General features: G+C 37.8%; 1 protein-coding gene across 2 annotated transcripts in view; it reads left to right on the top strand.

Annotated features, from left to right (window-relative positions):
* PSD3 (pleckstrin and Sec7 domain containing 3) overlaps positions 1-27,012 on the top strand; it is a 557,682-nt gene that overhangs the window by 247,060 nt on the left and 283,610 nt on the right. The window contains exons 5-8 of one of the 2 annotated variants that reach the window (XM_024765145.1): positions 10,370-10,564; positions 10,670-10,750; positions 12,725-12,837; positions 15,381-15,439. In XM_024765145.1, coding sequence (XP_024620913.1) covers positions 10,370-10,564; positions 10,670-10,750; positions 12,725-12,837; positions 15,381-15,439 — 448 coding nt within the window. Of the gene's footprint in view, positions 1-10,360; positions 10,565-10,669; positions 10,751-12,724; positions 12,838-15,380; positions 15,440-27,012 lie in introns of both variants that reach the window. The other variant, XM_024765144.1, reaches the window with a different exon arrangement.

Below are 27,012 nucleotides of genomic sequence, written 5' to 3'. Positions count from 1 at the left end.
TATTTTAATCACATTATTAAAGGAGATGATCAGCTTCAGACCATCTACTGATTAGTTTACAAGGGAGTGGAATGCAGTTGCCCCTTTATTTTCTTTTGTCAGGGTGGAGAGTGATATGGTGTTGTTAGAAATTTTTAATGCCATATCAAGGCAGTGAAGCAACATAGCCAAAAGCTGTTTCTCATGAAAGTTGTAAACTCAGAATTCCAATGACATTTTAAGAGTATCTCAGGAAAACAAGTTAGTCTATCTGCAAATGATTCACTCTTCCTTTCCTGCCCACTGGAATTGGGATTCATTGATCCCACTTTACACAAAGAAGCTTCTGTGCAAAGAGTGAACATGTAAATGTTTTTGCATCATTTTTTTTCTCCTTAGTTTTCACGCTCAGCATTTAGAAATAGTTGCTTTGCAAATGATTCATTTCAAATTTTTATAATGTGGTTGTATTAAAGTTGATAGTATTGCAGGTATTACATGCTTATTTGAGAGCTGGCCCAGAAAAACTGCAGCCTAGTGTAGAAAAACAAAACAACCCCAAAAAGCAAAAAAGTGAAAACCCCCGTCTTCTGGATCATGCCCAGAGGAGTCTGAACCTGTAGAAGGGTGACGAGTCCAATTGTTTCCTGGAAATTAGTGCTACTAAGGCACGTTCAGCCTGTCTCATTCCGTTGGTGAGCTTGGTCGGTCTCTGTACACTGCCTCGCACACGGGTGCCCTCTTCTGGAACACCGAAGACAGGACTGAGAAAAATGAGTGAGGTGAAAGGTTCCCTGAGGAGGCAGACCTTCTAGGTGACGCTTACTAAAATTCATCATTGGTAAAGACTGAATTTTGGCCTCTGTGCTGAGTTTTGATTATTAGGTTTTGTTTATGGTTCTCTTATAAGGGCCCTGAAATCATTTGTAGGTAAGATGCAGTCCCATCTAGAGAAATCTATTCTATATAAACATCAAAAATGTGTTCATTTGAGGCAGTTTTCTTTAGAAAAATCAAGTATTCATTGATACTGAGAGCTAACATTTGTATATGATTACTAATAGCAGTTTACATTTAATAAAATGCTGATCTCGCCTGATCATCCAAATAACCAAGTAGTAATCTTAGTGGTGCAAGGGGTGGTGTAGTGATGAAAATGGGTCTCTCTGGTGATGGCAGCTGACATTTATTGTTTACCGTGTGCCAGACTCTGCCCTAAGCATTTACACAGCTCTTCTCATTTAATCTTCATAGCACTTCGTTCTTTCCATTCTGTAGATGAACAAACTGAGGCTCACGGAGAATAATGAACTTACCCACAACTGGTGGCTGATGGAACCCATGTTTGAACTTGGCAGTCTAACTGGAGCTTTTCAACAGATACTCGCTTTTAGCATCTTCTAAATTTATAGTTGTTCCTTACTGGCAAACTGAGTGCTTGCCTGGAGAATCTCATTAATAAATTAAGGGGACCTCCTAATTCTTTCACTGTAATGGAGTTTTATTCAGATGAATACTCTGCTAGACATATTTTTCAGGTGGCACATTTTGAAGTTCCTTGGTCATGTAGACTCTCACCCTGTGAGGGCACCCATCAATGTGTGGGCAACTGCTGTGCCTGTACTGAGTTCCCACAGGTAGCTCTGCCTGGATATACTGTGAGCACCTTATACTTACCATGTCTTCAAGTCTTTGAATCAAACTCAGCATTTTTCTCCTCTGTCTTCTGTTTTTCCCCATATGCTTGCACACTCTGCTCTCTCTTTCTCTAGCTCCCTTCCTCTCTTCTTAACCCTCTCCCTCCTCTCCCACCTCCTCTCTCCCTCCCCCTCCCCCTCCCCCTGGTATACATTCCTCCTTCTTCCTGAGGTAGGAAGAGTGCTGAGGCCTGTGTCAGGCCAACACTGCCTGAGACAATCTCTAGAAAGCACTACTCCCAGGCTTAACCAGTATTAGATACTATTAGGTAAATGGCACCACTGGAGGTGCTGTAGCTGTTTTGAATAACCTCATTTACGTTTCCCTCAAGATTAGGTGTAGAAAACTGCTAGAGCTCATCAATGAATTCGGTAAAGTTGCAGGATACAAAATTAATATGCAGAAATCTGTTGCATTTCTATACACTAACAATGAAAGATCAGAAAGAGAAATTAAGGAAACAATCCCATTTACCTTTGCATCAAAAAGAATAAAATACCTAGGAATAAACCTACCTAAGGAGGAAAAAGACGTGTACTATGAAAACTATAAGACACTGATGAAAGAAATCAAAGATGATACAAACAGATGGAAAGATATACTGTGTTCTTGGATCGGAAGAGTCAATATTATCAAAATGACTATATTACCCAAGGCAATCTAAAGATTCAGTGCAATCCCTACAAATTACCAATGGCATTTTTCACAGAACTAGAGCAAAAAATTTAAAAATTTGTATGGAAACACAAAAGACCTCAAATAACCAAAGCAATCTTGAGAAAGAAAAAAAGAGCTGGAAGAATGAGGGTCTCTGACTTCAGACTATACTACATAGTAATCAAGACAGTATGGTAGTGGCACAGAAACAGAAACATAGATCAATGGAACAGATTAGAGAGCTCAGAAATAAACGCACACATCTATGGTCAATTAATCTATGACAAAGGAGGCAAGAATATACAACGGAGAAAAGACAGTCTCTTCAATAAGTGGTGCTGGGAAAACTGGACAGCTACATGTAAAAGAAGGAAATTAGAACACTTCCTAACACCATACACAATGATAAACTCAAAATGGATTAAAGATCTAAATGTAAGACTTGATGCTATAAAACTCCTAGTGGAAAAAGTACACAGAACATTCTTTGACGTAAATTGCAGCAATATCTTTTTGGATCCATCTCCTACAGTAACGGAAATAAAAACAAAAGTAAACAAATGGGACCTAATTAAACTTAGAAGCTTTTGCACAGCAAAGGAAACCATAAACAAGACAAAAAAACAAACTATGGAATGGGAGAAAATGTTTGCAAACAATGTGACCAACAAGGGCTTACTCTCCAGAATATACAAGCAGCTCATGCAGCTCAATATCAAAAAACCAACAACCCAATACAAAAATGGGCAGAAGATCTAAATAGATGTTTCTCCCAAGAAGACATACAGATGGGCCAGAGGCACATAAAAAGGTGCTCAGCATTGCTAATTATTAGAGAAATGCAAATCAAGACTGCAATGATGTATCACTACACACTGATCAGAATGGCCATCATCAAAAAGTCTACAAATAATAAATGCTGGAGAGGGTGTAGAGAAAAAGGAACCCTCTTACATTGTTGGTGGGAGTGTAAATTGGTACAGCCACTATGGAGAACAGTATGGAGGTTCCTTAAAAAACTATAAATAGAACTACCATATCCTGCAGTCCCACTCATGGACATACATCTAGAGAAAACCATAATTCGAAAAGCCACGTGCACCCCAGTGTTCATTGCAGCACTGTTTACAATAGCCAAGACATGGAAGCAACCTAGATGCCCATCGACAGAGCAGTGGATAAAGAAGATGTGGTGTATATAAACAATGGAATGTTACTCAGTCATAAAAAAGAATGAAATAATACCATTTGCACCAACATGGATGGACCTAGAGATTATCATACTAAGTAAAGTAAGCCAAACAAAGACAAGTATTGTATCGCTTATATGTGACATATAAAAAAAAAGTGGTACAAATGAACTTAATATACAAAACAGAAATAGACTCATAGCCGTAGAAAGCAAACTCAGGGTTACCAAAGGGGAAGAGGTGGAGAGGGATAAATTAGGAGTTTGGGGTTAACATATACATACTACTATATATAAAAAAGATAACCAAGAAGGACCTACGGTATAGCGCAAGGAACTATACTCAATATTTTGTAATAACCTATAAGGGAAAAGAATCTGAAAAAGGATAGATATATACGTATGTATTACTGAATCACTTTGTCATACACCTGAAGCTAATACAACTATTCTTCAATAAAAAATAAAATAAAATAATTTTTAAAAAATTTTGATAAAAGGAATATGTTTTTAAAAGATTAGATTAGGTGCTATCTACTCTGCCTGAGAAATAAAGGCCATAGATAATGGTGGCCAAGAAGATTTCCTTTCCTTTCTTAGAGGCGATTTATGCTTCTGGGTTTTAAGTGTATCTCACTTACGGTGTTGTACTTAGAGCTCTTCTTGACTGACTTTATTCTGGCTTCCCTGAGTCTGCTGGTCTCAGGCCTCTGTGACTGCATCCTCAGCTTGCAGAATGGCAGCCGGGTCATAGTGCTCCCTTCCAGTCCTTTTATTCCACTTGTGACTGGAGTTGTTTCCTCGCCCTCTTTGGGATTCTTCTGACTTGCCTCTGACTAGCTTATGTATGAAATTGAACTAGGTGACTGTGGTTGTTTTCTAAATGCAGGGCGCACACCTTAGCCTAGTTTATTTTTTTATCTTAGTTTTATTACCACAATTAAATAAAAATTTAAAGACATTTAAAAAATTTAAATTCAAAGAAAATATGAACTAAGACAGTGTATCTGGTACCCTCTGCTGATGTCAGTCTCCTTAGAACTTTTCGGGATCGGTTATACTGAACTAGAAAGTTAGTGCCCCATGTCATTGCTGGCAGAACGCGGAAGACCTCAAAGGAAGTGGACACAGCTGCTTGCTCAGTTCTGCGTTCTTTCAACAGATGGCTGTTGAATAACCTCAGCCTACTCTTCTGATGTGGATACAAAGTGAAGTTTAAGATAGTGGTAGGTGAGAGAGGTGGGACTTTAAAAAAGCAGAGCTGTAATATCCAGGTGCTCTGAGAATGCAGCCGGGGGGGGTTGGAGTACGAGTCTTAGAAAAGCTGTTATTTCACTTGGGTTCTTGTAGGATCATTGAGTTTGCAGAATTTTGGGGAACCCCAGGATTTTAGGGTGGGGGTGACAGGAGCGGCAAAGGGAAGGACGTGGGAAAGGGGTATAAGAGCACAGCTTACATCTCTGTGCAGCCCAAGCATGAAGACGATGGAGGTGACCAGTCTAAACGGGCAGTTGGGGTTGGCTTGTGAAGGGCCTTAACAACATGCGGCAGAGCATGGGCTTTTACCTTGTGTAGGATATTTGTGAAGGAGACGTTTTATCACATCCATGGTGGCAGTATGCAGGCTGGGAAGGAAGGGTGAAAATACAGAGAAAAGAGGGTTTTCCTTTTGTATTTGAAGGACATTAGGGAAGAATCAGCAAATCATAGTCAATTGAGAGAAGATCTTGATAAGACAATAGAAAAATAGTAGGAATAAAAATTAAATCACAGAAGCAAGTTGAAACAAACCCAGAAGGAGTCTGATCGAGAACAAGCATTCAGGAGATAGGGTTACCAGATAAAGTCAGGATGCCCAGTTAAATTTGAATTTTAGATAAATAATGAGTCATTTTTTTAGTGTCAGTATGCCCCATGCAATTTTTGAGACATACTTTCACTAAAACCTGTTTTTTGTTTATTTGAAATTCTGATTTAACTGGGTGTCCTATTAATTTTTTTGGAAAACGCAGTAATCAGTATGATAAAAAGGTTATGAAAAGGCTTGGTGGTCAGACTCAGTGATCTGATCCTTCTTTTGATGATGTTGATGATAGAGTGTAACCACATATGTTTGGAGGTGTGAGGTATAGGCCTTAGTGAAGCATTTATATATATCACAGGGAGAAGCTTTTGGGAAGTTTCTTCTATATTTAAGTGACTGGTAAGGATTTCACCTTAGGAGATTTAAGTTACTTGATCAAGAAGAAAAGCGGAACTGTAGAAAAGATAGGAAAATTCAAACTATTGAAAGCATCTAACACTCAGCAGACTAGATGGACAATGTCTTGTGTATTCCAGGAAACAAAACAGGGGTGTCCCTCCTGCTGAGAGGGGTCATCCAGTTTGCTTTATCAAGTGTGAACAAGGCAGGGCTGCCATTGTTGTGTATGCTCTTGGTATACAGTGGACCCTGTGTTCTGGCTTCTGTTTTTATTAGTACTGTAAAAACATACAGAAACCCCAACAGTAAACACTTGCAAGAGTGTGAGGTCATAGTCATATGACCTCACAGGGAGCCAGGTCCTTGGAAGCCCTAGTGGACCAGCAGACAGTGGAGATGGGGGATGAAGAGTCCTGGGAAGGGGCTTGTGAGAGGAAGCATGGCCCAGGCGCACCCTTGGCTCCAAGATATGGGTTCTTGGTGTCTGTCGTACTGTTGGTGAGTTGGTATTGCCATCATACTGCCAGGCTTTCTGACTTAAAAGGGGCAATCTCTATTCTTGTTCATGTTCTTTCATAAATTGTGAATGGGGCAGAATGAAGCCATCTAGGAATGGAAGTATTTATCTTCATTTTATTCCTTATTTTCCTTTTTACTGAAGGTTTTCTCAAGAAGATCCAGAGAAGTCTGATCCATACACATTTTTAAATTGCCTCCTTCTGGTGAATGTGAGGAAAATGAGGTGAAATAGACTGGGCAGGATAGGAGAAAGAGGCAGCAAACATGAGGAATGAGAAACATAAGGAATAGGAATCAATACCGCATTTAAAAAATACAATGTCGTTAGGGTAAGTCTGTTGTATTTGAACAACATCTTTGCAGTACTATGTATGTGGTACAATTACTTTTTTTAATGGAGTGATTAAATACATGCCGTGAATTTGCCCTGAGAAGTGAACAATGCTAAGTAGCAGTTTAATGAGAAGAAAATCCTTTCTTTGACGTTGTTTTTTCTACACAATAGCTAATATGCAGAGTAGGAGAATGCGCGGGAGCGCAACTCCAGGGATTTTCTTTTCATAATTATAAAAACTACTTGATTGTAACTCAGCTAGTTCTTAGAGTAAATATTTTACATTTTCACCACTTATTTAGGAAAACACAGAAGTGTGAGCTGGCCTTTAAAAGAAGTGTCCTCTATGAATTTACTTACAGCTTTGCTGTATATAAAAATTAAATATTCAGTTTTCTGATAGTGTAAATTTCACAAAACTGGCTGGTAATGTGAACTTTATAAAGGAAAGTTTAAGATGAAAAAATATTTAAATGTATTTACACGAAGAATTCATCATAATGAAGCAAGTTATTTTAATTGGTGGGTATTTCTTTTGGAAAATTGTTTAAGGTGGCTGATTGCTTAGGGAGGGTTACCAAACATCTTGGTTTGCCTGGGTCAGTTCTGGTTTGTGTCTGTTGTCTTGGTGTTGACTGTGGTTTAGCATTTGACTTTGACTTTAAAAAAATGAAGTATTATCATTAATAGTTGCAGTAGAATAAGTCAGCATGGGTTTGTAACCCTCCACTTTGTACTTGCCGCTTCTCCACAGTCTCATCTGGAATGCGTGAGCTGACGTGTGCATTGAACAGAAATTTCACATAGTTGAGTCTAAAAGACTATGTGGGATACTCTCTCTCCCTTTTCCCTCCCCTTAAAGCTCCTTTCAGAGATAGCTTGTGCAGTGCTTGCTGACAAGTGAGCTTGGAGAGGGGCTGCTAGAGTCTGGCAGTGGTTGGGGACTCCGGGGACTCTGCAGCCCCCAGGCGCTCCTTGGTGCACCAGCTGGTTGTGCAGTTGCCCAGCTGCACTGAGTGATAGTGAAGCTGCCAGGCTACCACTCAGTTGGTGGATCAGTGGGAAATGGGAAATTGTAAGTTAGGTAGAACAAGTGACAAAATAGAGATTAAGCAGTTCTGTTTAAAAATGTCTTCACTTTGCTGTAATGATTTTTATAAGTTTACAACTATTTTTTTTATTGGTAATGCTTTATTTTTTTTTACCTTGTAACAATTATAACTACATATTTAATGATTTTATCATCCCTGTTTCCTTTTCAGAGTGTCCTCGTTTAGACAATAAATTGTTCTCTACTTACAATTTGGGCCAAGTTAACGAGCTATGGGATAGGGCAAGGGCCTGCAGACTAGGATTCAGTGTAGCCTGGAATGGCTTTTACATTTTTAAAGGTTGTGAAAAAACAACAAAAACAAAGAAGCATGTGTGACCAGGGTCCTTATGTGGCCTGCAAGTCTGAAATATTTCCTCTCTGGTTCATTGCAGAAAAATTCTATGTCTGCTTTACAGTCTACAGTAAGTGTGTTGGAAGACTACTTAAGCACAAGTAGTTTACCACGAACATAGCTTTGTTCTGTTGGAAGTCCAAAGGAAGGTCTGGAAATCACAGTGTTATTGGTTTTAGTGTTACAGATGCATGCTGCAGCACCTGGCTAGAGCGGAGGTTCTCACGGTGTGGTTGTGCGGCTTCCTGAGACCCTTTCAATGGGTTGGTGAGGTCAAAATTATTTTTATAATAACAGTGCAGCATTGTTTTCCTTTTTCACTGTGTTGATACACACTGATGGTACAAAAGCAATGGTGGGGGCCTTAGCACAAATCAAGGTAGTAGCACCAAACTGTTCTAGTTGTTACATTCTTCATTGCCATGCATTCAAAATAAAAATAAAGGGCAGTTTCACCTAAAGATGTCCTTGATAAAGCAGTACCAATTAACTGCCTTTCAACACTCGGGTACCTGCCTTTTTAATTTCACATGCAATGAAATGGAAAATATGCATGAAGCGCTGTCTAGGAACAGCACTCATGTAGTTTGAGTTGTGAGCTATAAACTAGTTGCTTTTTTCATGGAAATGCCATTTTCCTTCAAAGTCTGACAAACTGTGGTTTTGGCAAACATTTTCTTGAAAATAGAGTTACTTAATTACTTTAAGGAAAACAACCATCAATTCTTGTTGCCAATGTTAATACTTAAGTTTCAATCAAAAATTAGAATTTTGGAAAACTTGTATCTACCACCAAAAGTTTGGCAGCTTCCCAGTACTTAAAGACTTTTCTGAGGATATTAGTGGTGACATTAATAAATGTTATTATTTTTTAAAATAATAAAATGTGGGCGGCCAGGCAGCGCTCTTGGTTTGAGCTCGCGCCCCAGCTGCCGCCGGCGACAGCGGCCGAGAGAAGTTGGGGTTCGATTAGACGCGTGCAGGGCCCCAGAGGAACCGGCCGCCTGCGCCCCGCCTCTCCGGGGGCTCCACACCGCATTTATAGGTTTGCTGTGATCATAAAACAGCACTTATTAAGAACGGTCTGGAGAGTAAGACGCGGAGATCGCCTTCCTCCCCACGGATACACCAGAAATACATCCACACGTGGAACAACTCCTACAGAACTCCTACTGAAGGCTGGCAGAAGACCTCAGACCTCCCAAAAGGCAAGAAACTCCCCACGTAACTGGGTAGGGCAAAAGAAAAAACAGAGACAAAAGAATAAGGACGGCACCTGCACCAGTGGGAGGGAGCTGTGAAGGATTTTATTTATTTTTGGCTGTGGTGGGTCTTCATTGCTGCACGCAGGCTCTCTCTAGTTGGCGGCGAGTGGGGGCCACTCTTCATGGCGGTGCGCGGGCCTCTCAGTGTCGCGGCCTCTCTTGTTGTGGAGCACAAGCTCCAGATGCGCAGGCTCAGTAGTTGTGGCTCACGGGCCCAGTTGCTCTGCAGCATGTGGGATCCTCCCAGACCAGGGCTCGAACCCGTGTCCCCTGCATTGGCAGGCAGACTCTCAACCGCTGTGCCACCAGGGAAGCCCATGTGAGACGTTTTTAATATGAGTACAAAAAGTTCATTGATACAAGTTTAGATTCTATATTGCAGCTAACTTTTAAGAGACTACCACTTGTTTTATTTTGGCATCATCATATGAAAAAAGAATATCCACAATTAAGGATATTAAAATGCTCCCTATTTTTCTAACTAAATATTTCTGTGAGGCCAGATTTTCTTAATACTTTCAACCAAAATGATGTATTATTACTGAGTGAATGTAGAAATGGCTGTGAGAATCCAGCTGTCTTCTAGTGTGCCAGGCATTAAAGAAATTTGTAAAAGATGTAAATCACTGTTGGTTGTCTCATTAAATATTATGTTATTGTTTTGGAAAATATAGTTATTTTTAATAAAAATGTATTATTTATATTCATGAAATGGATTTATTATTTTTAAATGAATATTTAAATTTTTCTGTTTTAATTACTCATGCAGTGAATATCACTAGATATAACCTACATACATAGAGGTCTTTGGAGTTCTCTATTCTTTCAAGAATATAAACGTCCTGAGACCAAAAGGTTTGAGAACTGCTCATCTAGGGTTTAAGTAATCACTTCTCTAGTATGTTAAAATATAGCAACTGAAAATATTTTTGTGAATAATTAAGCATAAGATGCTATCATTTAAAATAGTTTTTTCATTTGTTCTACAATATTGTGATAATTTCATTAGCTACTTTCCTTTTTGCCACACAAGAACAATCTTTTCTATTCTTTTGTTTCCTTCTTTATCAGTTCTCACAGCAATGCTGGGGTGAAAACAACACTGCTAGAGGCTCATTCTGAAATGGGGAGTACTGAAATTCTGGAAAAGGAAACCTCAGGAAGTCTCAGTAATGGTACCAGCAGCAACGTAGAAGCAGCCAAAAGGTTGGCCAAACGTCTTTATCAACTAGACAGATTCAAAAGATCGGATGTGGCAAAGCACCTAGGCAAGAAGTATGTCCCATTCCAAGGATGGTGTCTGAGTGTATCCTTGTAGGGGTATGTGTGTGTTCTGATGGCTTCAATTTTAATAACCAAGTCTATTCTGTTTTCTTATAGCAATGAATTTAGCAAACTAGTTGCGGAAGAATATTTGAAGTTTTTTGATTTTACAGGAATGACACTGGATCAGTCTCTCAGGTATGATTAAACATCACTTTTGTTCTTTTTTGCTTCTAAATAATTAATTCTGAGAAGAGAAAATAATGTGCTGAAGCTAAAATCTGATTTTTATTTTTTTAAACCCACAGTTACTTTGTGATCTTAGCTCAGATTGTATTACAGATATTAAACATGGTGGAAAGTGGGAAAAATATATTGTTTTTATGAAATCACACATGAACTCATATCCTGCACCAAATAGACGACCTAGTAAAGAATGGTGGCAAAGTAAGTCTTGGAGAAATGGAATCTGTGGGAATCTGGTTTTTGAATGCCTTAAAAGGGCACAGTTTACAGACTGTAGAATTAGATTTTCCCTAATCATTTTTTACAGTAGCCAAATAGCCCTTTAAGACAGTACTTTGGAATTAACTAGTGAATGGGATAAAAATGAATATCAACATAATAATCAGCAGAAAGTATCTGTAAAACTGTTTCAGACAGTAGCGCCTTTTGCTGATCTGTTCAAGTGACGGTGTTGGAAACACACTGACCCTCACGTCTCACACGATACCATAGTATAAATTTCTAAGGGCAGCTGGAGGTAAAATCCAGTAAGCACTTAATCTTATAAACTTTATAACGTGTCACAGCCTGGAGGAATTCTGAGATCATCTTGTGTAATGCTCTAGTGTTACAAATCAGGAAACTGAGGCCTGGGAGGTGAAGGGAGGATGTTCCGTTAGAATGCACAGCAGTGAGTTAGTCTCTGGCTCTTTGCATGAATCAAGGGTACTCATAGGTTTGTCAATGAAAACAGGTAAGGGTGGGGGAGGGATCTGTATTTTTGCTTTGCTCTCTCATGTGGTTTATAAAAAAAAGTTAAGAAAAATTAAAGTTAGATCAACATAATTTAGATTAACTACAGAAAAGGAAGACAGCACTTTCATCACTGAAATATGTTTTATTGTATGTTTCTTTCAAAAGTAAGATTCTTAGGGCATTTTAAATGATTTTTTCCGTCCCATCTCATGTTTAGGTAAATGCATCTACTTTGTCAAGTGAGGGTCCTGGATACATCTATAATAGACAGTACTCTCAGTGACTCTGATCTAGATTGATCTAGATTGGTATTCCTAAATTAAGAAATAAATTAGGGTTTTATTTTCCAATTTCTTCCTCATGTAGCAAGTTAATAATATATGGTAGTGATAATAGGCAAAATAAAATTAACAGAAATCTACTGTGCTAATGGAAAACTGATGAGTTCATAAAAGTGCTAACAAAAGTTCAAGGTGAAAACAAAATAACATGGGACTGAGTGAACTGATGAGGATCATTATAATTTTTGCAACTTTCTGTTTGAATAATAATAAAAAAAGAAATCTACTGTGCATAAGACGATATAATTGTAATTTTAATAGTGGGTCGGTGGTGATTACAGTCAAGTAACAAAATGACAAAAACCTGTGATCTTTGTCAAGCTTTAAAACATAGTCTACAGGGGACTTCCCTGGCGGTTCAGTGGTTAAGACTCCACACTGCCAGTGCAGGGGGCGTGGGTTCGATCCCTGGTTGGGGAACTAAGATCCACATGCCGTGTGGCATGGCCAAAAAATTAAAAAAAAAAAAAAAAAAAGTTTAAAACATAGCCTACATGGTTATGCATCCAGACTTGTGTTCTTTAGTTTTTATCCGACTGATCTTTTAAAATGGCTACTTGACACTTAACATATGTGGAAATCACCCACCTTCCCAAGGCTTTTTTTGATGTATTGGCCACCATGTTATTGCTCTGTCATCTTTTATATTGACAGTTCCTATAATATAAGCATCAATATAAATTTATATTGAATGGCCATCTAGTAAGTGATTTTTAAAAAATAACTATAGAATATCTTACTTTGTATTGTTAATTTCTTATGTTTAAATGAATTAACTTTAACTATCAAACATAGAGAGTATGGTAACATTTTCTAAAAATTCACCTTTTCCCCCTTAATTCTTTTTTAGGTACTTCTTTAAAGCATTTTCTCTTGTGGGAGAAACCCAAGAACGAGAGAGAGTTTTAGTACACTTCTCCAATAGATATTTTTATTGTAACCCAGATACCATTGCTTCACAAGGTAATCTGATGGAAATGCTTGAATTTCTTTCTTATAACAAGGGCTATTTTCCTCAATGTGTGAAGGTTACGTTTTATTATGGAAAATATGGAAACTTATACAGAAGAAAATGAAAATCACCTAGTTATCTCTAATTACCTAGAGATAACTGTTACTAACACTTTGATTTACTTCCTTCTAGTCTATTTGTACAATATTTTATGTCAAATTGGAATCATTACAGAGTTTTGTTTCCTACTGTCTTTCCCTCTCATTGTGAGCATTTTCTCATGTTATCAAATATTCTTTAAAAGCCATGATGTTTAATGACTGCATGATATTCTTTACTCTTGTTTTAGTTACTTTTACTCCATTTTCCAGTTCCATAGTATGACAGTATACTTTCTTTAAATTGCTCATGGTTTGTCACTGAGATTTTATGTCAGTGTGCATTGTAATAAGTAAAATGCTAGTTTTCTTCTTTCTCCTTCCTATACACCTGATCTCTAAGCTTCTTGATGAAGGGCATGTATAGTTTTATGGTTAGTTTTGGAAACATTTGCAAATCTCACTGGAGTTTGTGGTGTGTCTCTGGTGCTTTTTTTGGACATTCATTATTACAGCACTGACCACTGACTCTGGTTTATGATTTTAATGATCTATATTTGTATTTATTATTTTAAAAAGCAACTTTAAACTATTTAATTTTTGATATACCCTACGAAGATAGGTCATTTCTCCGTTTCAATTCTTATAATAAAGCAAAGTTTTCAGGGTTTGAAGTCAAGCATATTCACTTACAATTGGAGTATCTTTCATAAACTTACAAGTTCTGGAATAAATCACTGAGACTAGATGCACTAGAAATTATAATTATCTCTTAGCTTCCGTATTGCCAATTAACATTGTGTCAGTGTACTTCATATTGACTAAAGTGATTGCTCCTGCTGCCTCTGCCCTGAAGGCTGTAGCTAAATTAACTGATTGTTAGTCACATTCCTATCCGTAAAATAGGAACTGTCTTTATTCCTTTGACTATATGTATACCATTTATTCACTGTCTGTATCACTGTCGGCCTTGACTAGAGAATGAAAGGTATAGAAGTGGATTGTTTTTATTAGAACCTTCTTCAAATCTAAGAAGACATTGACATTACTAAGTGAAACAAGGACTACGGATTTGTGTACTCAATTGGCTGTTGATAAGGATATTTGAGAGTTAGCTGCTGAGTTTTATAAATACATTCAAGAATTTGTTTTATATGTATTTAGAATACTGGAATACATACACTTTTAAGCATTTAGTAGCATCTACTTAGAGATAGTCCACTTAGAGAAATCACCTACTCAGAGGCATAGTTTGGAAGATAAGCTATCTTTAATTCATGAATTCAGTAGTGGGACAAGCTTTTTTGTACATTTAGTATAAATTAATAAGATTTTTCTGCATCTGCAGCTGCTATTGTCTACTTTACTTGGATTGAGAATTGCAGGGAGAGAATAAGGAGAACTAATCCTAAGGTTTGGAAGTAAGAAGCTTAACTCTTAGTGCTTTTTCTTTTCCTTTGTAAAGTAAGAAGAGAAAGTGATGTTTCCATATAAGTGTGAAATGACCTTGCTGGTTTGGGTAACGTTTTTCCCCTAAATATTAATTTTTAAATCTTCAGTGATTATTTCAGTATTTCACTTTTGTCTGATCCATAGCATCCTGGACCAGTCAACCTAAATGTTGCCTTTAAAGAATGGCAAGAAAAAGGATAACTATTTCTGTCTATATATTTTTAGCCAGAGAACTAATACCCAAAGAGTAAACATTGGAAGATGCAAATCTTGGTTTTCTTTAACTTCTGCTTCTTTCCTAATTTCACTTTCTTCCCAGAAAATAAAAAAGTAACAGTATTAATTTATTTTCATTTCTATATCTTATAGAAAATTGAGAAACTTTAAATAAAAAAGATAAAAATTATAATTTTACTATCAAGAGATAATAATCTCTTAATATTGTATTATATATCGTTCTAGATGTATTATATTTAAATAGAATCATACTGCATATAATGTGTTTTTCATGTAATACTTTATTGTAAAATATCTTTCCATTTCAACATGTATACTTGGACCACATTTTTAATGACTTCAACATAACAGAATTGTGTTTTAGGTGGGTTGTATTTACTCATTCCCCATTGTAAGCAGTCTTTCTTTAGATACCCTTGTGTTTTGGGTAGCTCCTTATTTCATTAGTATAAAGCCCTAGAAGTAGGTTTGCTGTGTCAAAGGACACTGTTTCAAAGTTTTAGATATATACTATCAAATTGTCCTCCAGAGGTAGGAATAATTTACTTCATCACCAGTAGAGTCCAAATCTGTGCATTGAGATCCTTTTAATAACTTTTTCTTTATCTATTTTGTGTTGCCCCAAATGAATATGATTAATTTTGCCTAGCCACAGTATTGCGTTTTCATAGGTTCTTAATTAAGCATAGGTATGCTATTTTAATGATACTGAGGAGTCCAACAGGAAATAGTGAATTAATGCTTTCTGTCCTTGTCTCTTTTGTTAGATGGAGTCCATTGCCTCACCTGTGCAATGATGCTTCTTAACACAGATCTCCATGGCCATGTAAGTGTAGGTGTGTGAAGAGCTCTCTTACAGAGCTCCAAAATATTTTGGGCTTATCTTTGCTTTTGTGTTTATCCTCTGCCTCCCTTTACCTCATTCTCTACATGGCAGGTAGGTAAACATAAACCTTTGGAAAAAGAAATAACTTATTCTACATGCTAGCACTGAACATAATTTTAAGTGAATTCCGTATGCCTACACGTCTGGAGTTGTTCTAGCTGTAATGTGTGTTCTGTATCTTCTTTCTCCACTAGGTGGCAGAGACAGAGCTTTTACTTATGTTTTTTGTTTTTGTTTTGTTTTTTGGTTAGCTACTAGGGTTGATATAGAATAGTGGAAAGAGGATATAAGTTAGATCTGAAAGTGTCAACTATGTTTTCACTAAATATAGTAGTATTAAAACTCAGACTTCTTTACATTCCTCAACTTACCTGGTCTCTTGCTAGTTGAAATATCAAGGTAATCTACTGTCTCATCTTCTATTTAAAGTATAGGATGAACTTATAGAACTTAGAATTATATGTAAACTTTCACCTTTCATAGAAGTGGAATTTTAGCATTTACTTGAACTGTTCATATTAGAGAAAATGTTTTAGTTAAATATAAATCAACATGTACTTAGCACAAAAATTATTTCATAGTCCCAGGTCCATTTATTTTGAAGAGAAAATCATGTTTCTTATAATTAAAGAGTCTAGATCATCCCTTGATTTGATATATGATTTATCTTACAATTAAGAAACCACATTAAAAGAACTAAAACTTAGATATTGGTCCTAATTTGTTCTACTATTCCAAAAGGTCACACCTTATTTTAAACATGGTGCTCCTCTTTAAGAGAGGCAAAATGGAGCTGTATGGGGTCATTAAGATGGACTGAGGGGGGGGAAGAACGGTTCTACTGTCAAGAAAGTGAAGGAGAAGATACAGTGATAGAATCATAATTTCAACATCGTCTTCACAAATCTCACAATACTCAACTAGGAAATTCCTTCTGCAGTTTGCAGGAGGTGAATTTAGAACACGTTAGTGACTTGTAGGCATATGTAACTTGTGTCCTGAGATTATATAGACTGAAAATGTAGATGTTCTCAGGGGACATTTGTGGATAATATGTCTTGTGGAAATGAAGGTACTGGGATTCCCACAGTGTGAGCCTTGAAATGAGTGTTAGAGTCTAATATTCATTCAACTTGATATGGGGATGACCAATCAGTGTACTGTCCTAACCTCTGTTTTCCTGTTAACAGTGAAGCACGTTTTCATTGCTTTCTTCTCTGTTCATCTTGTGATAGCAGCTGCAACTCTGTCCCTTTCTTTTCCTCCCACTCAATTTCTTAACCTAACTATCAGCTGAAGGAAACACTTTTGATTATGCTTGTCCACATATAAACATTAATCCAAGCCAGTGCGTCCCAGCACGAGGAATCTTCTTCACATTGGATATCTTGAGGTCCCATCCACATACGATAGTTGTGCATTTACTCTCTTTTGACTGAGAAAATGTGTAATAATGAAAAAGAGAATCCAGTAATAGTTCGATTCTTATTTAAAGGTTGGGGATGTCACAGAACTTCTATGGAAGTTGCTAGATTTGTGGGGATTTATTTCTATTACAAGCTGGATTGCTTTTTAAAAAGCTAATATTGCTTTAATAATACTTTCAAATAAGCGTGTGTCTTATTAATCACAATAATTTGAAGTATAACAGTAAATAAAGGTGTGAGATTTGTTATTTATTCAGATAACTCCGCATGCTTGATGTCCAGACAAGCCATGGGCACCCCAGGGCCTCTTGTACACAGGTTCAGAACCACAGATCTTGGATTTGCTTTTGTCTTCCACATTTGAGGAATTGAAAGGCGATTAAATGATGCGTCGCACTTCTTTTTGGCAACTAGGATATAAGAGACAGTTTATATAAATGAACAGTTTAATATTATCTTGATTTATGCCAATCGTACATAATAACAACTGGCTATAGTGGCAGGGAGAAAATTGTGAATGCAAGTAAATCCCTCTGTATCGCCTTCAAAATCATGTTTTTATTGATTATTAGTTCTCAGGTTTGTTTTTAAAAATGTGTGCTACATACTTCGGATTGTCTGTTGTTTAAGTTTTGTATATTAGACTTTTTTATTCTTATATACAATGCATGCTGTTACAAGTCTGTTGAAAGTATACTAGCTATCATAAAAACTAACTGTGTGAAAATGTGTTTCTCTTCTTTTCCTTCTCTGGATTCATTTTAAAAATAAATTTTCCTTCTAGGTGGTAAGTTTTTAATTCATAATTCTGGATATAACTTCTCTTGCATTATGATTGCCTGAATTATGTTACAGTGTCTGACTTATTGAAAGTGAATCATTCATGAAGAGTATACAGTGAATTATTTCTAGCATCTTCCCCTTTTCACCTTCTCCTTATGCTGTACTGCCTAGGTCATCCCCTCTCATTACTTAGTCCAAAGCCAGAGTAATCCTCTTGGGAAATGAACCAATAAACCACTTCCCTTTTCTTCCCTACCATTGTGTCATAATAGCAGTACAACAGCATGACATTTCTAAGAAGTGCTGAGACAAGCTCATACCTTCCTCATGCTTTCAGTGGGGGAGGTATAACCTGGGAGGTTCATTTCTTATAGCTGTTCTTTGTGAATCTTCCTGTGCTTAGGAATGATGTGTTGAAAATGCACTGGAATGGGCCTTTGTTCTTCCTGCTAATCTTAGTAATAGAACGGTAGAAGGTATACTAATATAGTGAGTCTAATACAGTGTCATATGTTGGAATGTCTTTCTAGCTTCCTTTTTTCTAATTTATTCTGTCGTTAAAGAAACACTTGTAGGGCTTCCTACAGTGGTGGTGCAGTGGTTGAGAGTCCGCCTGCTGATGCAGGGGACACGGGTTCGTGGCCCTGTCTGGGAAGATCCCACATGCCGCGGAGCGGCTGGGCCCGTGAGCCATGGCCGCTGAGCCTGCGTGTCCGGAGCCTGTGCTCCGCAACAGGAGAGGCCACAACAGTGAGAGGCCCGCGGACCGAAAAAAAAAAAAAAAAAAAAAAAGAACAAACACTTGTAGCATGTACACTCCATTCCAAGTTCCCTGCCATCTGGGTAAGGATCAGAGGCCATATCTCACTCTGGTAGTGCTGGTGAGGCTAACTGCAGAGGTGGTGGTAGGTAACTAAGGTGCTGTGGTGGAAAAGCACTGGGGGTCTCTTAATTACACACCCTTCACTAAGTGGGCTCAGGTGTTTTAGTCATTTCACTGGAGCTAAGAATGGTGATTCCCTTCTGAACCTACTTTAAAAAATACGAATGATTTATCATTAGTTATCATTATTTTAGCAATAGTATGGACTTGCTTTTACTTTTCTGCAAGTGGTTTACTCAGATTAAATATGTATTTTATAATTGTGGTCACATTTGCTAAGTAATCTCTTATTTTTAAAATGCTTCTTCATGTCTGAAATCTATATGTAAGTTAGACTTTTGCACATACAGATCAATATCTATCAAAACAAACTCTAAGGTTTATTTTTCTCTTGCTATGTTGGAGCTAAGGTGTATTGAATATTGTAACTATCAACAAGGAAAGAGTTGAAACTTTTTTTTAAAGCCTTGTATTTTATTGGAAAGGCATGAATAAAATGATTTATCATTTTAGAATAAACTCAAACTTGTTCCTTTTCTGGACTTATCTTCAGATGTGCTCTGTTAACTAAAAGTAGCTCTCTTGTACTTCAGTCCTAGTCGAGCTTCAGCCTCCTGAATCTGAGGCTGAGGCTGAAGACAGGTAGCAGGGCCAAGACAGTAGTCAGGAGCTTCTTACCAGGACTGGATCCTGAGATGGGAGGAAGTTTTAGAAATAGAACTGAGTTGCAGCAGAGACTGGGGTGGATAGGGGCACAGTAGTTGGCCAGTGTCACAGCTAAAAGTTGGAAGAGATCCACAAGATGGTGCTGCCCAGGTCAGGCCATGGTCAGAGGCAGTAGCCAGGGCATTATTTTAAGTCAAGATTTTGTGACAGAATCTACCCTTTAACACTGAGGCCTGGGATTTTTAGCAGCAGTTTTATCTGAGGTGTGTCTCCGCTTTCTAGCATTGACAGAGCCAGCCCACCCTGTGCATGGGGTGTAGTGTGTAGGGTGTGGTTTCTCTGGAGTGGTGGCTTCCTGTCTCGGGCTGGGCATCCTGCAGATGCTCTGTCCTTGGGATACTTGGCATGCATCATCTTCAGTAGTCTGGCTTTGTTGTATGAGGCAGGACCTTACTGGCTCTTTTTGGTGTTGGGTTATAGGTTGGATAAGGGGTAAAACCAAGGCAAGTATACCATACTGGTAGGGGGAAGAAAGAAGTCAAGGAATAAAGTATAGGTTTTGTAACAGAATAATGTTAAGAAGGTGTGTGTAGTGTGTAGTTCAGTTTGAGATAGGTCATAGGAATTCATTATTTTTCAATCTGTAAACTGCATTGATAATTGTGAGTTTATCACAATTGGCTTTCTAGGATGCTAGAATTTTGAATGGTGGGTAAAATATTTGGTTTATTATCAGAAGTGGAAAATGACTGTTGTAAGAATTGTGATTAAAGACTTTTATTTTTCATATTGTGCTATCTTATATTTCCACCCTTAAAAGCAGCACAGATCTCCATGAGGTTGCTAGGGATTATTTAATAACTCAGGGATTCTCTGTGGGTTTCTGCGGCCGTCATCATTGTAACTGGCATCCGCTGTGAATGCGTTTTGCTTCTGCTGTCCCTCCCTCCTGCAGAGCTGTGTTCTCTGTGGACTCCTCTTCGAGTCCATGCTACCCCATTTCCTCAGTGTCCTCTTCCAGAAGAGCCAGCCCTGGCTCTGAATTCTTTTTCTCTGATTTCCAGCTGTGGGTGGTATTTATTTCCATAAACCTCCTTCTCTTGGAGTCCTCTTTTACACCTCCCTGATGTGGAGTCTTTCTTTCACCTCGTGGGGGCTCCCCAGCCACAGTGACTCCACCAGACTCTCATCACTGTCAAATTGGCAACTGCCGAGATTTTAATAGGAATCCTTATTTAAGCATGTCAGAATTAATCATGCACTGGTGGATTTTCTTGGCTTCCAGGACTCCTCAAAATGAAAGCCTTCCTTTACTTTTTTTCTTTCCTCCATTCCTTTCTCCCTGCCCTTACCCCCTTCTCTTTCTTTTTTCACCATTTTTTTTTTGGTAGTTTTACTTTTCTTAGAATCAGTTCATACTTATAAAATACAACAAGGATAGCTTTTATCAGTTGAGTCAGTGGGGCTCATTTAGGGGCCTCGGATTATCTCATTGATACATTATTCAGACACTTCATCCCTTCTCTTTCTTACCATTATGAGCTTCTCACATTTGCACTGCTCATTCGTAGATGGTGATAAAGGAAAGCAGATGAAACTCTGTTAAGTCAGGTTTTGCTCTTTCTTCCTGCAAATAGTTTGGGGAGGGAGGGGGAAATGAGGATGAGGAAGGTGACTGAAACCTCTGACCTCTAATCCCATTATTTTCTTTAATGCCTGTCTAGACAATCAAGTTAGAAGTAGAGGTTAGTCTTTGTAATTTGGTAATGAGGGCAGTCTTTTCCTTTATCTTCTCAAATTTTAGAGAAACTACTTTCTATGAAGCAGTGATAGAAGATGCTACTAAATACTTCTCAGTGTTCTCAGGATTCCTTTATACTCTTAAAATATTTTGAGGACCACCAAAAAACTTTTACTTATATCTGATTTACCATATTAGAAACTAAAATGGATAATTTAAACATTTTATTAAATCATTTAAAATAGTATTAATAAGGGCTTCCCTGGTGGCACAGTGGTTGAGAGTCCGCCTGCTGATGCAGGGGACACAGGTTCGTGCCCCGGTCCGGGAAGATCCCACATGCTGCGCAGCGGCTGGCCCTGTGAGCCATGGCCACTGAGCCTGCGTGTCCGGAGCCTGTGCTCTGCAACGGGAGAGGCCACAACAGTGAGAGGCCCGTGTACCGCAAAAAAAAAAAAAAAAAAAAAAAAAAAAAATAGTATTAAGAAGCCAATTAAATGAATAACGTATTTTTTATGAACAATAATTATACTTAAACAAAATTTAGTGAAAAGAATGGCATTTAAATTTTTTTGCCTATCTCTTTCATATTTGGTTTAATAGTAGACTGCTAGATTCTCTGCTTCTGCATTTTGTCTTTTGCAGTATATCACAAGTCATGTAGCTTCTAGAAAACTCCACTGTAACTTGTGAGAGACTGAAAAACGTTTTTATTATTATTATGAAAATAGGTTTGACCTCATGGACACCCTGAACAGGATCCCTGAACCACACTTTGAGAAGCACTGTGTTGTAACATTATTTTCAGTTGCCATATATCTTTTTCTTCTTTATGCCATTTCTGGCTCCTTTTTCAATGGCAGTGTGTTACACAAGTGGTAGGAAAAATCCCAGTAATATTTCAAATATATCTAAAAGTTGAACTTTTAACACTTACATTAGCCTTGTGTTTGGGGTTTATTAAAGAATACTTTGAATATTATAGCTATAGTTTCCTGGCTTGGAAATTTACAAAGGATCCTGCTTTGCCAACTAATCATGTATTCATGTATAATTTAAAAAATGGACACCTGAGGGCAGCAGAACACAATTAAGCTTATTTGATAGAGATGCATACAAAACAAAAGCAAAATAGGAGCTTTTAGCAGAGCTCCAGAAGTAAAGTAATTACCAGATCAGTAGTATGCTTTTTCAGCACTTACTGTAACATGTTGCAGGAGGTGGAGTTGTCATGTGGGAGGGTATGCCTGCTGTGTTTTAATATTTCAAGATTTATGAAGCCAGATTTTACCAATGGATCATGAGAGCTTTTAGTTTCTCTGAAAGCATGTTTTCCACAAAGTTTCCAGACTTTACGCTATTAAAAATGAAAAATGTTAGGATTATTTTGCTAATTCTTCAACCTTTCCATCAGAGTATATGCTGTGGGCTGCTTCCTGGTGAATGTGCAATTGAGATAGCCACCCTATCAGCAGCTTCCCCTTAGGACTGAGTGTGGGTCAGGTCTTGGCTGGAGCTTGGTAGAAGGTTCCATTCTCCTAGTTGTCAGGGAAGCATGCTCAAAGCAAAGACTTGGTCACACTTATGTTCAGCTTTAGATTATAGTTTGTGTGGTGTCTAAGTGACATTGTTAAGAATGAAACTCTTCTTCTTAACTTTCCTCCTTTGCTGTCAGTTACCACTAAAGTTGGGAGTTGATTATCTGCTGGGGTGGGAAAAAATGCCACAACTTTAACAAAGGGAAAACCTGAAATTAAGGCACAGAATACATCAGGATGCCTAATCTGCTTGCATGCCCACTTGTGGTTTGTCCTCAGTACCAGTGCCGCTCCTTTTCCTTTTCTCATAGACTGGGCCGGCAAAGTGTGACCCACAAGCATGGTCGCGCTGATTTTCCCAACTTTTATTGGAACATGGCCACACACATTTGCAAACTAAAATGACAATATTCAGTAGTCACAGGGACCTTATGGCCTGTGAAGCCTAAAATATTTCTTATCTGGTCCTTTACAGAAGTTTACAGAACTTGTCTCTTCCAGATTCTTGCCCCTTAGTGTATGAAACCTTCTACTCCCTCTCCCAAACATAGTAGGGTTATGTTGAGGATGACCTTTTTACCTAACGTTCTAAATGTGAAACGTGTCCGAGTTACGTTTTTCAGACATGATAAATTCATCAAAGAATTTCTCTCTAAAAGGAAACAAATGGATAAAAAAAACTCTTTCTTTTGTAAGAAAATATATTTGTTAATGGCAGTATAATGGTGTTGGGAGAATAGCCTTAAATTTGTTTGGGAATGTGAACCCCCAGTTTTGGGTTTTTTTTTAACTTTTTGATTAATGTTTTGTCTCATTAATAATGGTACCTTAATTGGCTAAGTAGTCAAGATTTGGGCCTACCTGGTATTTGGGGATTTCAAATAGAATTCTTTTTGTGGCTTTTCCATTTTATATTTGGTTAAAAATGCCTCCTGATTTTAAAGATAATGATCTACAGATTTATACTTATTGAGCATCTCAGATTTGATTGGAAATGTTGCATTGATTTCAAAGGATAATTTGTGTGCCTCTTAATGCATAAGGAGGCCTTTTCAAATCTCTCTGCTTTATTCATTTAATGGGAAGGAATTCAGAATATAAGAAAGTTCTATGAAAACGCTGCCTTGGCATGCAACTGCCAGCGTTTGTTTCAGAGCAGGCCTACTGTTTTCCAAAGTCATGATTCAATTTCAAAAGAAAACAATAGAATAGGAAGAAGAGGATAGAACCATGATACTGTGTCTTTGATACCTATGAATTGTTGAGATACAAAGTCAGTGATTAAAGTTCACTTTGTTCAGTGGACAGTATTTGTATGAATGACAGTCTTTCAAATTAATTGATACAATTTGGTATAACAAGGAGAAAAAAAAAAAATCCAGGTCTCATAAGGACTGTTTCTTGATGATAGAGACTTCATTTTATTTATTTTTTATTTTATTTTATTTTATTTTTTGCGGTATGTGGGCCTCTCACTGTTGTGGCCTCTCCCGTTGCGGAGCACAGGCTCCGGACACGCAGGCTCAGCAGCCATGGCTCACGGGCCCAGCCGCTCCGCGGCATGTGGGATCTTCCCGGACCGGGGCACGAACCTGTGTCCCCCACATCGGCAGGCGGACTCTCAACCACTGCGCCACCAGGGAAGCCCCATTTTATTTTTATTCCCTGATAAAAATGGTATAAAAACATGGGGAGTGTTTAAACACTGATGTCAGTAACACGCAGAATGGACTGACCTGACCCTTTGCTTTTGCTCCTAAACCTTACCTAGAAGAATTACCAGTGAGTCAGAGGAGGACAATAAATGGCAGATTTAAAGAGCCTCAACTAACCAAGTATTCCAGAAGTTGTTGGGCACCTTTGACCTATAGAAAGCCATGTATTTTGGTTATCTTTATTCCCTGCGTTGGTCAGACAAATCAAGGCATATCTTTATTCCCTGCATTGGTCAGACAAATCAAGGCAAATTGTTCCAGTTGATTGCACCCAGAACACTACCTTACTGTGGAGGACCCAAAGTGTTTGAATTATCTTTTGTTGGTCTGACTTTACATACCCATTTCCCCCGCTAATTGCTATTTTCCTAATCGCTGTTTCAAAGTCCATGTGAGTCAAATTGATATCTTTATACTAATATAGGCAATGTTTAGTTACTGTGAAAGTATACAAAAGGCAATACCAAACAAGCAACTAAATGAAATAAAACTGAATTTAGAATGAGTGTGATTTTATAAACTAAAATAACACCAGGGACTTTACCATTATTTTTAAATGTTGTAAAACATAACAATTGTTAATTAAATGATGAAAGTTTTATTTACACCTTATAATAGAAATTCCTGGTGTCCTAAAGAAACATTTTTGACTGAGTGATCTTTACACATACTGCTCATGAATCTTCCAAAAGAATTTGGAAAAAACTAGTAGCTTCTCATCCAGTTTAAAGTTGTCATCTAAATATTTTATTGTGTTAAGTAAATAAAACTTATGAAAAGAGATAATTTTTGATGTGGATGTTAATTATTGATATTAAAAATTGTCTTTCATTAGGGTCTAAAGATCACAGGGAGAAATATTTCTAAATGACAGTACTTCTGAAAATCCGTTCCTCCAAAAAACAGTGAGAACACTAGCAAAAAATGACCAAAATAAACATTTTCAGAACTCTGGATATTAACCAGAATGCTTGTAACAATCTAAAGACTTTATTGGAGGAAAAAAATAAAACCCAGCTGAATTTCCATAACAACAGAAAGCTTTGTGCTGTTTTCACTTATCCTGTTAACCATTCCCCTCTCCCCCGCTCCAGAGTAATCTTGAAAACCAATAGCCTCACAGTCACAGTAGCTTTGAAAACCGAAAGCCTAGCATCCACTGGAATGGGCAATTTGGAGCTCTCCTCAAAGCCCCATTCCCAGGGAATTGTCATTACGTGTATGTGACTTGTCTGGCAGTTCCCTGGAAAATCGTCACTTGCATAGCTTGTCTTTCTTTGATCTGACTCTGCACTCACTCACTGAAAGCAGACTTTTCCCCAGAGTATGTGGCAGTTGTTCAACACTGCTGCTGCCAGGGATGGTGGTAAACAAGAGGCTGACAAACAAGAGGCTGACCAAAAAACTCAAAAGGAGAAGCTGGGAAATAAGATACATAAAGGGGGCTTTGGTAAGCTCTGAATATTTGGGAATCTGTGTCTACATGCCCAGGAAAAACTTGAGAAGACCCTAAGTTCTCACTTCTTCTTGACTTTGAGATTTTGCACAAGCAGAAAGTAAAGCCTCAAACAGATTTGTGAACGACCTCCTGGAGCCTCAGCACATGCATGCAGAACCCCACGGCACAGGCTGACTACTTCCTGATTCAGAGTGTTTAGGGAACCTCTGTCCAGTAATAGGTTGACTGCTGAGCTAACTGAGCAGAGACTTCAGTGGCCACACACAGCAAAGAATATAGACTTTACAGAATTAGTTCAGGAGAAGCAAGTAAACAGTGACATCAAAAGCTGGGGAGGGGAAGGAACCTGATTTACAGAGTGGCTGTATTATGTTATTTAAGATTTCTAGTTTTCAACAAATAATTTTGAGACAAAGAAATAGGAAAGTATGGCCCGTACATAGTATGAATAGCAGCCAATAGAAACTGCCTCTAGGAGAAGCCAGGTATTGGACATGAAAGATTAGAAAAATGGATTAAAAGCATCTAACTATGTCTACAAAAGACACACTTTAGATTCAGAGACAAGTAAGTTGAAAGTAAAAGAATGGAAAAAGTACTCCTGGGCTAACAGTAATTGAAAGACAGGTGGACTGGCTCCATTAATATCAATAAAATGTATGTTAAGACCAGAACTGCTAGAGGCAAAGACAGACATTTTATAATGATAAAAGGATCAGTCCACCAAGAGGATATAACAATTCTAATTCTAAGGTATAGGCACTTCGTAACACAGCCCTGAAATACATGGATAAAAAGCTGACAAGTGGAAGGGAGACTATGTACTCAGCACCAGAGCACCTACACATATAAAGCAAATACTAACACAGCTAAAAGGTGAGAGAGTGATTCAGCTGACTCTTGAAACAACGTGGGAGCTGGGGCACCGACCCCTGCGCGCAGCTGAAAGCCTGTGCGTAATGTTTAACTTCCCCGAAAGATAACTACTAATAGCCTACTGTTGACCTGAAGCCTTACCAATAACGTAAACAGTAAGTTAACACATATTTTGTATGTTGTATGTATTACATACTTTATTCTTACGATAAAGTAAGCTAGAGAAAAGAACATGTTATTAAGAAAATCATAAGGAGAAGAAAATGCATTTACTGTACTGTAAGTTTATGAACTTAGTGGTATCAGTAAATACAGTACAGCAAATATATTTTCTCCTCCTTATGTTAAACTTATAATTATCATTAAGCTTATCACCTGTTTATAAGATGAATCCTCTGTCAGTACCTACATCAATATTGTCTTAT

This window comes from Neophocaena asiaeorientalis, unplaced genomic scaffold (assembly GCF_003031525.2).
Source record: "Neophocaena asiaeorientalis asiaeorientalis breed wild unplaced genomic scaffold, Neophocaena_asiaeorientalis_V1.1 scaffold14, whole genome shotgun sequence".
NCBI classification, from domain to species: Eukaryota; Metazoa; Chordata; class Mammalia; order Artiodactyla; family Phocoenidae; genus Neophocaena; species Neophocaena asiaeorientalis.
The sequence above is the reverse complement of the archived record's forward strand: the minus strand, read 5'-3'. Positions and strand labels throughout refer to the sequence as shown.